The 13,867-nt window shown below is 38.7% G+C and overlaps 1 protein-coding gene and 1 long non-coding RNA gene across 2 annotated transcripts in view; one reads left to right on the forward strand and one right to left on the reverse strand.

Annotated features, from left to right (window-relative positions):
• Positions 1 to 5,848: 5,848 nt before the first annotated feature.
• On the reverse strand, positions 5,849 to 7,082 carry LOC148149863 (proline-rich protein 15-like). The gene is made up of 2 exons (XM_087986954.1): positions 6,882 to 7,082; positions 5,849 to 6,695 (listed from the first exon to the last, which is right to left on the reverse strand). Exon 2 carries the CDS (start codon positions 6,662 to 6,664, stop codon positions 6,332 to 6,334), a length of 333 nt encoding a protein of 110 aa, XP_087843080.1. The 5' UTR covers positions 6,665 to 6,695; positions 6,882 to 7,082; the 3' UTR covers positions 5,849 to 6,331.
• A 179-nt stretch (positions 7,083 to 7,261) lies between these two features.
• LOC148149864 (uncharacterized) overlaps positions 7,262 to 13,867 on the forward strand; it is a 50,058-nt gene continuing 43,452 nt past the window's right edge. Inside the window, exon 1 of the long non-coding RNA XR_015757153.1 lies at positions 7,262 to 7,355. This is a non-coding gene — a long non-coding RNA (uncharacterized LOC148149864). The remainder of the gene's footprint in view (positions 7,356 to 13,867) is intronic.

Raw genomic sequence — 13,867 nt, forward strand, 5'->3', positions numbered from 1 at the left:
TTTTGTTCCAAGTCAGAGCCCAAACACCATCATAATTTGAAGTTAAGTCAAAAAGAGATAACATTCTCATGGAAATATTGATCTACAGTAAAAGTGTCATTGCAGAATTTTGACCTATTTTCCTTTTATGGACATTAAAAGACTACAGAATCTGCACATTGAATAAAACATATTAATGTGGAATCAGAGACATGTTGAAGGTTGCTCAAGGTGTTGCCATAAAAGATAAACAAGAGAACCACTGTCCCCAAAGCTTTGTTTAATTTATAAAGGCACAATGTAAACAAAAAGAACATGTCCAGGCAAGGGGAAGGGTTCAGAGTCCACTTGCCCACCAATCAGCATGCTTTTCAAAGTGTCGTATAAATTGTTGTCCTCTATATAACTTGCTATTCATGTATCTGAATGCAATATAAAAAGCTTCAACAGAATGTCTTTTATCTCCAGCAATATTCAAGTTCTGCAATACAAACCAACCATGTTTTTAAAAAATCATTTCTGTATATGGTCTTCTCAAAGTAATTTTGATAGATGGCAATAGATTAAAACATGCTATCGCTTTTGGTGAGTAGAATATAAATTTGAAACATTTTTAAAAAAATAAACTTGACTTGGATAATTCCTTACCAAACAATCAAGATGGCACAAAGTACTTTGCACCTAATAAACTGTGCAAATAATGTTGAAGTTCATGCAAACTGAGCAACGAATTGATTTACAGCAAGATCTTAAACAACAAACAAGATAAATGACTATTCATTGATTTTTACTGCTGTTTCAGTAAGAAGTTGGCATAACTCTACACAATATTATCATGGGACTGTCCTACCTCAGTACAGTACTGGAATGCAAACCTAGTCCTGAAGTGGGCTTGAACTCAAATGTCTGACCTAAAGCAATAATGCTGAACATCTGAGTAAAGTTAACATTGAAATGAATAACGTTTAATTAATACAAAGAGATATAGAAGGTGCATAGTAAAATCTTAAAAAGGAGGTTGGAAAATGTATATTTGTTTAAAGGATTTCTTCTTAACTAACTGCAGCATAGCATTTTATATTTTTAGATGTTATTTAACACAGCTTAAGCATTATAAGAACTTTTTACCCACCCAGTAAAAATGTATAATATGCTTTACTCTTTATGTACACACACAAAAATTAGTTTAGGAGGCCAACAAGCAGTACCTGCAATTAGATTTATCATTGCTTGTCTAAATTCACAAATACTTTTCCCTCCAGATTGCTGCGAGGTGGGAACAGCACACCCTCAAGATGGCATTTCCACCATTTTGAAGGTGTCTTTAGTTCGAGTGAACAGGAGAAACTACTATATGTCGTTCTGTTATACTGCACGTTTCACTAATGCAAATTCACAAATGACGAATTGGAGACACTGTTTCTAAAGCCTGAACTTTTAAAGCCTGTATTGGTTGTAACACAATTCCAGCCTCATTAGTTTAGATGGTGCTGCTATTACGTGATTTTCTTATAACATGGGATTGCACAAGAACGGAACTACTATGCTATAGCAGAACTGACTGCATACGTCTCTTTAAATTACCAGATTTAAGGATTCTGAGGTTAACAGCATACTCTGAGAAGTAAATGCATGTTCAAATAGTGAAGTCAATTTCAGATAGAGAGGAAAAGGAAGATTTAATTCAGAGCGAAAGAAAGAAAAATTTCAGAAGAGTGTATTTTTAAAATTTTCACAAATCACAAACTGAAGAAACATGACTAAATATAAATAACTGTAATTAACTGCATCTTTGTTAAAAATGTGCTTCAAATTTCAACACCTTGACTTTCTCTAGTGAATTTACTTCAGATCTACCATTAAACTACAAACGCTTATGGCGCTCAGCACATTTGAATAGGGAGATGGCTAATAAGATGCTTTTGCTAAACTAACAGTACGGCAGCACAGGTCGAACGAAAGCGTTCCATTTCAGACCTTTGCCCTTACTTGACGTATGGTTAAATAGTACATTGACTGTTACTTTGACAGCAAGTTTGGGCCATTACTGCAAAAATAAAATACCCATAGATTCACAACAGCTACAAAATGCTGTAGAATTTCACTTCTGATTCTCAATGTAATGCTTTCAGTGCTCTCAACTGCTCAGGAATCTGAATGCATAGAACATAAATGATCAAATGATGTTGCATTCTGAAATACACAAACAATATGGCTCAATGCAATGCAATTTAATGTGTAATCTTCTTGAAATTTTTAACCTTACTGTTGAAAATTATCTCCTGAAGTAATCTCTTCAATGTCAGTTCAAGTATGTGAATACCATTCACCATTCAATAACAATAACAAAACTGAAATTTTTAAACAGTAAATCTAAAGTTATTAAATAATAATACAATTCAGTCAGTTCCATCGACCATATACAAAAATGATTCATTATAGAGCTTTGAGAAGGATGATTATGTTAAGCTGGTGTTTCCTGTCTGCGTTGCACTCAAACGATCTAATAAACTCAGGCAGGTCTTCCTCTGACTTATCTGACAATTTCAGAAAGTCAGCAGACACTTTGCTCACACTTTAGCTGGATTGTGCACATATCCATTAGTAATAATTATTAAGGAAGTCTTGTTTTAGTCTTGCGATGTGAGTGTTGCTGACTAGGCTAACATTTCTTGCCCATCCATAATTGCTCAGAGGGCAATTAAGAGTCAACACATAGCTGTGGGTCTGGAGTCTCATGTCAGCCAGAGCAGCTAAGGACAGCAATTTTCTTTCCTAATGGACATTAGTGAACCAGAAGGGTTGTTTCAACAATTGGCAGCAATTCCATGGTCCTCGTTCATCTCTTAACTCCAGATTTTTAAATATTGAATTCAGACTTCACCAATTACCATGGTGGGGTTTGAACCCAGGTCCTCAGAACATTACTAGGATCCTTGGATTAATAATAAAGCAGTAGGTATTTAGCAACTCAAGAAGAGTACCATAAACACCATTAAGTATAATATATTACAGCAAATGTATTTTATCCCCGAGAATATTTGCAGCAAAATGAGCCAATGTCAAATTTCATCTGAGTCAATTCAAATTCAAGATGTTACAACTTTGGCTTTATTTGCAGTAAGAAAACATAGCGCAATGTCTAAATTATTTTTCTATAATTGCTGTGGAAATTTAACTATACTTAGATACAGGCAGATGTTATTAGTATATATACACTTAACTGTTATGCACAAACATATTATTCCTCACCTGAATATGCCTGACTGATAATAGGTGTAGTGGAAAGAATTTTAATTCATAATTACTTTTTGAACAAAAGCAATTATGTTTCTTAATTGATACAGTATGCATTTCTCAAATCATAAGATCCAATTACTTTTAATTAGCACTCTTTTTCATTAAAACAATTAAAGAAATTTAAAACTGACATGAAATGCAATCACTCTGTTGCTTCTTTGTCTAAAAGATTTCCTCCTGTAAGGAAAACATTACACTTGGATAGTATTTTGACTCAAAGCCTTTCATCCTTCTAGTTTGGAGGATACAAAAAAAAAACAGATCAACATCTGTTCCATAGTTTTCTTCCTGTATTATTCAGAATATCTAAGCTATCATTTGCAAAGTTTGGTAGGAATATTTTGACATAGTCACGTTGTATGCAAAGTTTTATTCCAATCTTCTAACAATCAATCAGTGAAACTGCTCACTTTTAGTCACTTATTATAGGAGAATATCTATCATACAAACAATCTTAGAATATTTGTAAATGTTCTGATGGAATTCTATTTCTATATTTTATTGCATAAGAAATATACCTAATTTTCACCAGTTCCTTGAAATATTTTGTAATATCATAAGAGCCAATTTCATCTCTTTGTGCAGCAAAGTCCCATTCCCCTGTTCTAGTTTATTTCCCAAATGTACATATCTGATTTTCTGAAATCATTCAGGTTTCCACACCCACTGCCCTTATAGGCAGGTGACTATTCATTACTCCTTGCTGTATATCACCTCGCAACTCTTGTCCAAAATCTTAAACTTGTACCAAATGGTCTTTGTACCATCGGTTTATTGGAACAACATTGATTTATTTTGCCTTATCTAAACCAATATATCAATCTCCTACACATCTATCAAACTTCTCAATGTCCTTTGGATCAAGGAGAACAATCTCAGCTTCTCATTAAAATTCTGATCCCTGAAACCATTCTGGTACATCTTCACTGCAACCTCTCAAGGGCCATTAATGATTCCTAAAGTGAGCACAGTGCTCTAGTGGTGGCCACATCAAGGTTCATAAAGGCTTAGCATAATTTCCATAGGTGATAGTCAATTATCTGTTTATAAAGCCCACGATCCTGTATGCCTACTTATTCTCTCAAACACATTGAATAACAAATATTAGACAACATTGCTAACAGACCAGCTATATTAGTGCACATTAGAGACAATATACAAATGATGTGATGGAGTCAAGTATTATCAATTGCTATATAAATTTCTGTGCAATACGTCTGCGATCTACTCAGATTGAATTCATTTTGACTTATTCAGGGTAATATTAAAGACAATGATCTTTAAAATATCAATCTTGTACCTCACTACAAACTTGAAACTGCATTTTTTCCACATCTCATTCTATTCATAGAGTCTTAGGTTCATATAGCATGGAAACTGACCATTAAATCCAACTAGTTTGCATTGAACAGACATCCTAATCTGACCTAGTACCATTTGCTAGTATTTGGCCCATACCCCTTTAAAAATGAAAAGGAGACCCATTTAGGTTCCCCATCGAGTTATCACGGAAGCTTTTCCTCATCTTGGAGTAATCTTCTAATTGTGCCAAAGTCATCCTGAAAACCTGCCAGTTTGGGTACAAATTTTAGTTTTAAATGCCATTGGTAGTCTATTCAAAAATGGTGTGCTGCAAAACAGCTCATCTTTGCGATAAAGGAAATGCCGTTAAATCTTGTTCTCTGCAAAAGATAAAAAGAATTGTCGTGATATGCTTTATGATCAATAAATGTAACATACTACCTGGAACAAACTCAGCCGAAGTGTAAATGAATGGGATTACAAATAGGTATCATGCCCTTTGACAGTAAATTATTTCATAGAGTTCTCATAGCTGGGGCATGTTCTCCGGAGTTAACAGGAAAATATCTTAGTCCTTCAATACCGACAATTTCAGAAGCGGATGAGAAAAACACAAAAGTCATGCCAGTGACTTATTCTACTTGCTTTTTGCTGATACTATTTTGTTCACAGAAAAGAGATTTACCAGTATGTGCATAATCTATTGTACCAATTTACATGCAAATTCAAAAGGTGCTTAATGAGTAGGTGTACAATCAAAGTCAGAGCATGCTTGCTAAACTTCCCTAGCACAAGCCACTCAACCTGTGAACCAGGGCCAGGTATACGTGTGATAAATACCTACAGACCATCTTTTCATCTGGTACTTTATTAGCTACCATCGTAGCGGAGAAACATATTCCCAGCAAAATAATGACAGCATCTCTTTCTTAGTCAAACCAAGGACATACCTACACCTTCACTCACCCGAAAAATAATCCCCAATTACTCACTGAGAAATTGCCTGAAAAATTTCCCCAGGTAAACAGTGGTGCCTACTGATCCAAATAGATGCCTATAAATTTTGTGGCAAGGCTCCAGAAAAACTATTCTTAAAAGAAAAGGTCCTGCGTGTTAGTTTACTGGGTGTGTTGCATTTCAATCTTAAACCACAGTTTAGCAAATAATTAACTTTTATAATAGGCCAGAGGGAGTAAAGCACCTTTGTTTGAACCTTTCAGGGGAAAAAAAAACAATATTCAGCAAATATGAAACAATACAGATTGAACGTTCATGAAAATATTTTTATTTAAAAAAATTAATCCCTTTGAATCTCAAATATAAACAATTGCTTTGATAGGAAGTTGACGCTGTTTTTTAGTCTTCAACTTCATAACAGCGACAAACAAAAATATTTACTAAAGGTAGATTTGTCATTATAAACTAATAACTTGAATCATTTTCCGCTCAAAAAGTTCTGAATCAGAACAAGCGTTTCTTCATAATTCTCACCCGCAGTGAATTTTACTTTCTCTGCGCTTGATAAGGAAAGAGTTCAGGACTGTAAAAATCAACTTACACCGGCAGGTATCTGCATTACAACAAATAAATATTTAACAATTCATGAAATATTCAAAGTAATATAAATTGACACTTTAATTTCAGCTTTTTATCTTATTAAATTAAAAAGGCTGTGAGATGCCCTTTTGGAGTTCATTGACTAGTTCGTTGACACCCGAACGGACGGAGTCTTTAGAAACTGTATTTTGTGTCAGTTCTCATCATTTGTACTCCCATTCGCGTTGCCTTCAAAAAACTTGGGGCTCTCCGGTAAAGTTGCCCTGACTCTGCGTTTTTCCTTGAAACGTCCAGAGCGGGAGATTTTCAGGTTCCTGCGTGTGCTTTTCTCGTTAAAGCCCCTTTCTAATTTGGGGTCCACGTATTCCTTATCTTCGATGAGGTTGGGATGTTTGTTTTCCTGGGCCGGTGTTTTGTCTGCGGACGACTGCACGTTCTCCTGCCCTGCTCCCTTGTCCGTCAGCTCCTTCGGCTTCTTCTTCAGGGTCATGGATTTCCACCAACTTGTCTTCCCACCGTCAGCCATTTCCCGGCGACCTCTCCACACTCTTGATCAGCTTTAAAACACAGACACTGTCATTGAAGGACTGCAGACCACCGCCTGTTTTTTTTTTAAAAGCAGAGCAACTATTTTACGTCTACACGAGACTTCATCTCAAAAATACAGCGCAAGGCAGAAACAACGCCACTTCCAACGTTTTAAACAGGAGTTCCGCATCATCGCTTCTATCTACCAGACTCACCTGTTTTGCCTCTCTCAGGTTTTGACACGATCTGCAGCAGAACTGACTTCAGCAATTCAAACGATCAACCCGCCTCTCCTCGAATCCGCACGATCGTCAGTCCATGTCTGCTGCAAATCCACGCACTTTGCCCAAGTGTCGGTTGAAGATAAGGGTAGGTAGGAGTTGTTGTTTTACCCTGCGCACTGTCTCTGAGAGTACGCCTCTCGCTAAGTGAGCCCTAGCCCTCTCCCTCTCCCGGCTGCAGACCTGCCGCAGGTGACTCCCTCCCTCTGCTCCTATTGGCTCATCCCCGCGAGGATGGCAACATCGCCTCTGTCAATCAGAAGCGGCCACGTGCGCCTCAGGTGAGCTCTCCCTGTCCGGGTCCGGGCTCCGGGCGCTGTACCTGGATCGCGCGCGCCGCCGTGAGGCGTCCCAACTCCACCGGAGCTTTTTGTCTCCAAGAGTCTTAAGAGTTTCTTCTTTTCGGCGGTAAGTGAATTGCAGTCGTGAGGGGACAGTGCCCGCAATGTCATCATAGTGCGGCGGCGAATGGGGTTCTAATCCGCTCCGAAGCCGTCTCCGGGTGAGGGGAGGTGACATTCAACATCAAACAGTTTAAATGTCTGCAATGCAATTTGTGCGTATCAGATTGATCTTCAGGCTTTGTGTTCCTTATCCAGCGTATGCTCTTAGTTTGCAGAGTTAAATTCGAAATAGAACCAACTTTCCGAAATAAACTATTCACAATGTTGTGTTTATGAATGAAACTTTTGCATAATTTACACACAAAAAAAAGATTTTATGTGGAAACGTTTTTGAGGGTTTAGGTATGTGGAATATGTTTTTCTTAAATGTCAGATTAAGACAAACCAGGATTACACATACTAAAGGATTACGCACATTTCCTGAAGGAGGGCTCATGCCCGAAACGTCGATTTTCCTGCACCTTGGATGCTGCCTGACCTGCTGCGCTTTTCCAGCAACACAATTTCAGCTCTACACATATTAAAGGGAAATTATCAAAGTAAATTCAAGATAAGTATAACAGAATTTATAAATTAAACATTTTGTAGTGGTTTGCGAGTGGGGTAGCGAGAAATGCGATCCAAAATATAGTTGGATAGGGGCAATAGCAAAACTAGAGTGAGGTCAGATAGTTGAAATTCAAAGAGCTGTGTCATTTTGTCCTGTATATGTTTCAATTTTAAAACAATTATTAATTTTAATATATAGTGCCTTATTCTATCTCAAAGCATCTTAATACTTCATATGCAGTGGCTTCTTTTTGTGATTTGGTGAGGCTTGTAGGGAGGGTAAAAACAAATAAAGGCCAAAGGCTTTTTTCCATCTGGACAGGAGAGGTCTAGTTGCTCTTATCTCCACCTACACTTCAGGGTGTAGGTGAAGATAAGAGAAGTACCTTCCATGACCAACCCAAGAACACCAGTCTCAGTTCTCTGAGAGGGGTCATGATGATTTTGAAGTCTCAAAAGTGGGGTCATTGGGAAATGTTTGGGAATTGCTATTCTCGTGTTGCAGGGTATAGGTAGAATCATGCCTGGAAGATGCTGTCAAAGAAGCTATTGTGCAGAACTGCAAGGCATTTTTGTAGATGCACCATGGCAGTGACATGCAGTACCAGTGTTGGAGGAAGTGCCTGGATGGTGTTGAGTTTCTTGAGTATCGGAGGTGTGCTAGTGGGGATTATTTCATCATTCCTGAATTGTTCCTTGTACATGGTGGACAATCTTTTGGGGAAACAAGGTAAGCTACTTAAATTTTCTATTTCTGACCACTTCTTGTTACTGCAGTATTTATGTGGCTAATTCAGTTCTTCAATTCCTCACTTGGTCAGATGCTGTGGTGAAATCATAGAATGCTTATAAGTACAGAAAGAGGCAGTCAGACCATCAGTCTGCACCAACGCTCCAAAGAGCATCCCACCCAAATCTGCCATGCCCCACATCCCTGTAATCCCTCATGGGATTTTTAACATGGCTGACCCACCTAGCCTGCACAATTATGTAGCAATTTCTTTTAGCATGGCCAATCTGCCAAACCTGTGCATTTTTGTACTGTGGGTGGAAACCAGAGCACCCAAAGGAAACCCATGGAGAGAATGTCCAAAATCCATGCAGACAGTCGCCCAAGGCTAGAATCAAACTCTAGTATTGAGTACTAACCATTTTCATCTTTCACTTTTACAATTTAGTTCTCTTCTTCATTTTGAGCCAAGGCTGTATCTAAGTCTGGGTTGTATGTGGTGCCTTGCACAACCTGTTGTGGAATAATTACCCAATTTTCTATTAATAAGTTACCAGGAGACTTTCATGAAAATCCTTCATGAAATAAACTTTAAACGTGCAAAATCAATACCGTGGAAGCCAGCAAAATGTCTTCCTGACTCCCCACAACTTTGTTCTTCTGCAACTTGTTCAGTTGTTCTTCTCACGCTTGTCAAATAAACATTAGCATAGCCAATCATGCTGGCTTGCTTTGTCTTTCTAAACTAATCATCATCTGCCACACTGGTTCCCTCCACCACACTTTACCCATCACATTACAATACCATCATCAGCAAACCCAAATTGGGTACTCATTAGCATTGTTAAGCAGTTGGGTAAGTGTCACTTCACAGCAACATCAGCAATACTTTTCACCACTTTTATAATTGCAAGTACAATTGCAACAGGACTTGAATTGATTGGAATTAAAACAGAATATGTTCAAGGAAGAGTCACCAGACCTGAAAAGTTAACTCTGCTTTCTCTCCACAGGTGCTGTCAGACTTGCTGAGTTTTTCCACAATTTGCTTGTTTTTTGTTTCTGATTTCAAGCATCTGCAGTTCTTTTTTTTTCTTTAATTGACTGGATTAGATTTGTTCTGCTTTTTGTGGAGAGGATATACCTAGGCAATTTTCCACCTTCATGGTTAGATTCCAATGCTGTGGTTTGCTAGTACAGCTTAGCTAGGGGTTTGGCTTGTTCTAGTTTCCAGAACACATTCTCCTCACCACAGCTGGAGTATTGTGAAATCAAGTGGTCGTTGCTGTATCCAGTGTCCTGAGTTATCTCTTTAATCACATGAATTGAATTGTCTGAAAACCATCATCTGTGATGGTGCAGGTTTCAAATGGACTGCAAAATAAAATAAACTCCCAAAGGTGGACTACTGGACACTTCTTACTGAAGATGTTTGCAAGTCCTTCAAACTTGTCTTTTGCACTGATGTTCTGGGCCCCACCTTGATTGAAGATGGTGACATTGATGGTGGCTTTGATGGTGGCTCCTCTCTATGATTCTTGTTAAATTGTCTGCCATTAGTCATAACTATACCAGTACTATGATATGTGATTGTTTATCGCATATAGGAGAAGACTCCTCTAAGCCAAGTTGGATGGAATATACCTGATCACATTAATTAGTACTGCAATTATTATTAAAATGGAAAACAGGAGAAGTGTCTGAACAGATGGGGGAATGTAAGCATCAATTTAAATGATGAAGGAAATGAGAATTGACAGAATTGCTAGGAATAGGACCTACAGCTGGGTGTACCAACAGTAACACAGTAACACATTGAGGTAATGGAGCATCTGAATACATTTTCTTTTTGGAATTGGAGGAGCAGGGGAAGATCCAGGATAAAGTTAACGCAGCCAAACAATTAAGCTAATAAGAATCAAGTGCTTACTCAAGATATTGTGTACTTTTGTAAGCAACATTTTTGAATATGGTACAGAAGAGACTGGGATATATATAGGGTAATTAAATCCTCCTCTTTATTCATGACAAGCAACTCTGAAAATAGATCAAAAGAACTTCAGATATGCTATGATGTGTCAAAGAGAGTGGCATGATTGATTCTGAGATGGGTGGGGATGAAGATATTATGCCATTGGTATTCACATGACACCTGTTTGACTCCCAGCATACACAGTCTTTGAAAGTATGTCAGGTAGAGTCCATCCAATTGATTGAAGACTCTGGCAAGGACCCAATTTCTAAAGAATAGAGAGAATACCTATGTTCTTTGATAAAGAGCAAAAGAGCAATGGAAAGGGAGTGATGCATCTTTTTCAATGGGAACATTTTAGTCTGTAGATGCAATGTGGCTTAATAACATTCCAACCTACAGGTTCACAATTGATGAGGAAACAAATCATTTTAAAGATGATACTAAGAGTGAGATTTTTATTACATTGGTGAGTTTTCCAGTGTCACATCTGGAGACCAATGGAGACCTGTGCTTGGGCTTGGCTGTATGCAATTGCACAGCAACCAGTCAATTAGATTTGGAGATGCACTGGGCTTGCCTATTTACTGCATATGTAAGCAGGAAATGAATAACCTTGCCATCAGATCACAGGATTGAATGTACGGGAACCATTCATAAATGGCACCCAGATAGGCATCCAGTTCCTGTGAGTGAGCAGCAGCATTTTTGAGGACTGCAACTTTGAACCTTAAACTGCCACTTGGACTTCAGAATCCCTGAGAATACAGAGACATGTCTGAGTAAACAATGTAAGGTCTCATTCAGTTATCTCCTTGCAAGTTCTCCTCCAGGTGTTTTGGGAAATGAGGGAGACATGGTTCCTTAGTGATGGCACCAGGAGACCTTCCTGCATGACCAAGCCAACATTTGGTCAGAGAACACCATGGAGGTTAGCAACCGTGGGATCCACAAATGAAATCAGTTCTAGTACTAAAAGAGTTAATAACCTGGTGGAGCACTGGATATGTTGTGCAATGGGGTTTCAGCAGAGTGGCTCCCATGAGGGCATATGTGTGCATTTGAAGAGTTATGTCAGGTGGGAATCTGCTGTCTAAAAGCTTTCACCAGGTGTAAATGGGAATCCATTCATGCAGACAAAGTTGTACAAGTTGCAGAAAATTGTGTAAATCACTGAGTGGTCATATGCTGTCATAAGCTGCATGCACATATTGGGGTTAGTTGCTCAGTCAGAAGATATTCAATTGTTAGATGCACTTTCGGGACTTAATAGCACAATACTAAATGATTGGTGGGCATGGGAGTGGGAGTCTCAAAACTGATTTTTACCTTTGTTTAGAAAAGGAGGCAATGCAAATGGGTGTGGAAAGGGTGGTCGTGAATGGGGAGGCAGGAGTCACAAGATAGAGGAGTGTATATTCAACCCGATGTTAAGAACTGTATGTATAAAAAGCACGTATAATCCAGAAATGGGAATTGGGTTTGCTTATTATTTGCTGCCTTTGTATTCTCCACCATGGATCCTCATTCTGGAGCGACAGCCACTCATTGATCAGTAAGTTAGCATTCCACTTCTAAGGATAATGAAGTTGAAGACTTGGAGGATGCATTGTCACCACTATCACCCACAGTCTCTCAGCACAGAGGTAATCACCTTAGTGGGAACATGCACAGGATTAGACTCTGAACGTGTCACAGCAGTTGATGGTGACTGGAGAGGCAAAAGTTCTGACAATCTGCAGTCTACAGTAGACTCGCCCCATGCAAATCCCTGTTCTCGTGATGGGCCACCTGTCATAGCTACAAGTAACCTTCTGGAGATGCAGGGGAATAGCTAACAAATGCCAGAGCTAATGCTCAGTCCATCCAGGCAATGACTTCCGCCCTGTTGCAGGCATGCCAAGTACATGGTTTCCTCCATGGAGTGCTAGTTCAGTAGAACAGTCAGCCATTGTTGGATAAGTGCTTGGACTTGTATTCTATCACTCAGTATGGACACCATTCAGTGATGGTGTGGCAAGAGTGGAATTATGCAGTAAGACCTCACTCTGGGAGTTGTTGAGGGCCATCTTGCATTGGCAGACGAGAAGTAATATCCCTGAGACAGTTGGCTATCATCTTGGTGGTACTGCAATGGCCATCTATCATTCTTCTGTCCTTTGCCTGTGATCAGTATCTCCAGTAGCTGAGGCCAAGATGAGCGCCCCTGCGCCACAACAGGATACCCTCAGCCAGAGCCAACTAATACCCTGAACATGAGAACAAACACCAAGCATCAAAGGCAATGGGGCATAACGTTCTGCAGACTGTCTCCACCTCTGCTGCAAATGCCAGTGAAGCAGCCTCATGGCTGCTAAAGCACAAGTAGATTGCCAACTTGGCCAAACAGCAAGAAATGCTAGAGTATGGGACATGTTGACCAAGTAAAGCTCTGAAAATTGCAAACCCAGAAATTAGATACAACAGCTAGGTGCTAACATTAGTATAGTTGAAAACCACATATCACATCAACAGTTCAACTGAACAAAGGAGGAATGCATATTTTTAACTGAAAACCAAACATAAAGGCACGCAGGCCTTGCTACACAAATATTAGCAAGCAATCCAAATGTTTGATAATATTTCAAACCATTAAGCAAGTTTCCCTGATTAACCAGAATTACAGAAAGTACCAGAAAACCATCCAAAAGGTATTAAATACAGGGCTTACCTACAGATCCATCTCTTGGATCTTCAGGAGACAAGGAAGAAGTGACTGGCATGCAAAAACAAAGACTGACTGATCGTCTGCACTCAGGAACCAAACTAAAGTTAAAAGAGACTTGAGGAAGTATTGTCAAGACTAAGGGGATTGGGCAGGATTAGGAATGGTATTGTTACTATCAAAGTTACTATCACTGTTGCTTGTTTCTAAAGTTGCAAAATTTGCATTGACACCAACTTGTCTGTAGTAATTTGGTTGTTCTGATATTGTGGGATACAGAGGTAAATTCATGTATAACCTTATGAATGAAGTACCTGATGGGTCCTAAAGGGCTTGGATTACACCAGGATGAAAGTATATAATGTGATAGGACATTGGTAGTATGCTGTCAAATCATTCTAACATAACAATTGTCTATTTGCAAATATTTTGTTTAATAACTTGTTTGGTCTTTTTTTCCCCCCAAGTGTCTGGCTAAACAAATGTTGTGACATGTGACATTCAGGCTTGGTCTCTCTCCAAAATTTAATTTGTTTTTATTGACTATCCTTTTGGTTTATT

The sequence above is a fragment of the Chiloscyllium plagiosum genome, unplaced genomic scaffold, assembly GCF_037043375.1.
Source record: "Chiloscyllium plagiosum isolate Xiang-an unplaced genomic scaffold, Cpla_swu_hap1 HiC_scaffold_5, whole genome shotgun sequence".
Lineage (NCBI taxonomy): Eukaryota > Metazoa > Chordata > Chondrichthyes > Orectolobiformes > Hemiscylliidae > Chiloscyllium > Chiloscyllium plagiosum.

Coding starts and splice junctions, on each gene's coding strand:
- LOC148149863 (XM_087986954.1), bottom strand. CDS start 6,664: ATGGCTGACGGTGGGAAGACAAGTTGGTGGAAATCCATGACCCTGAAG.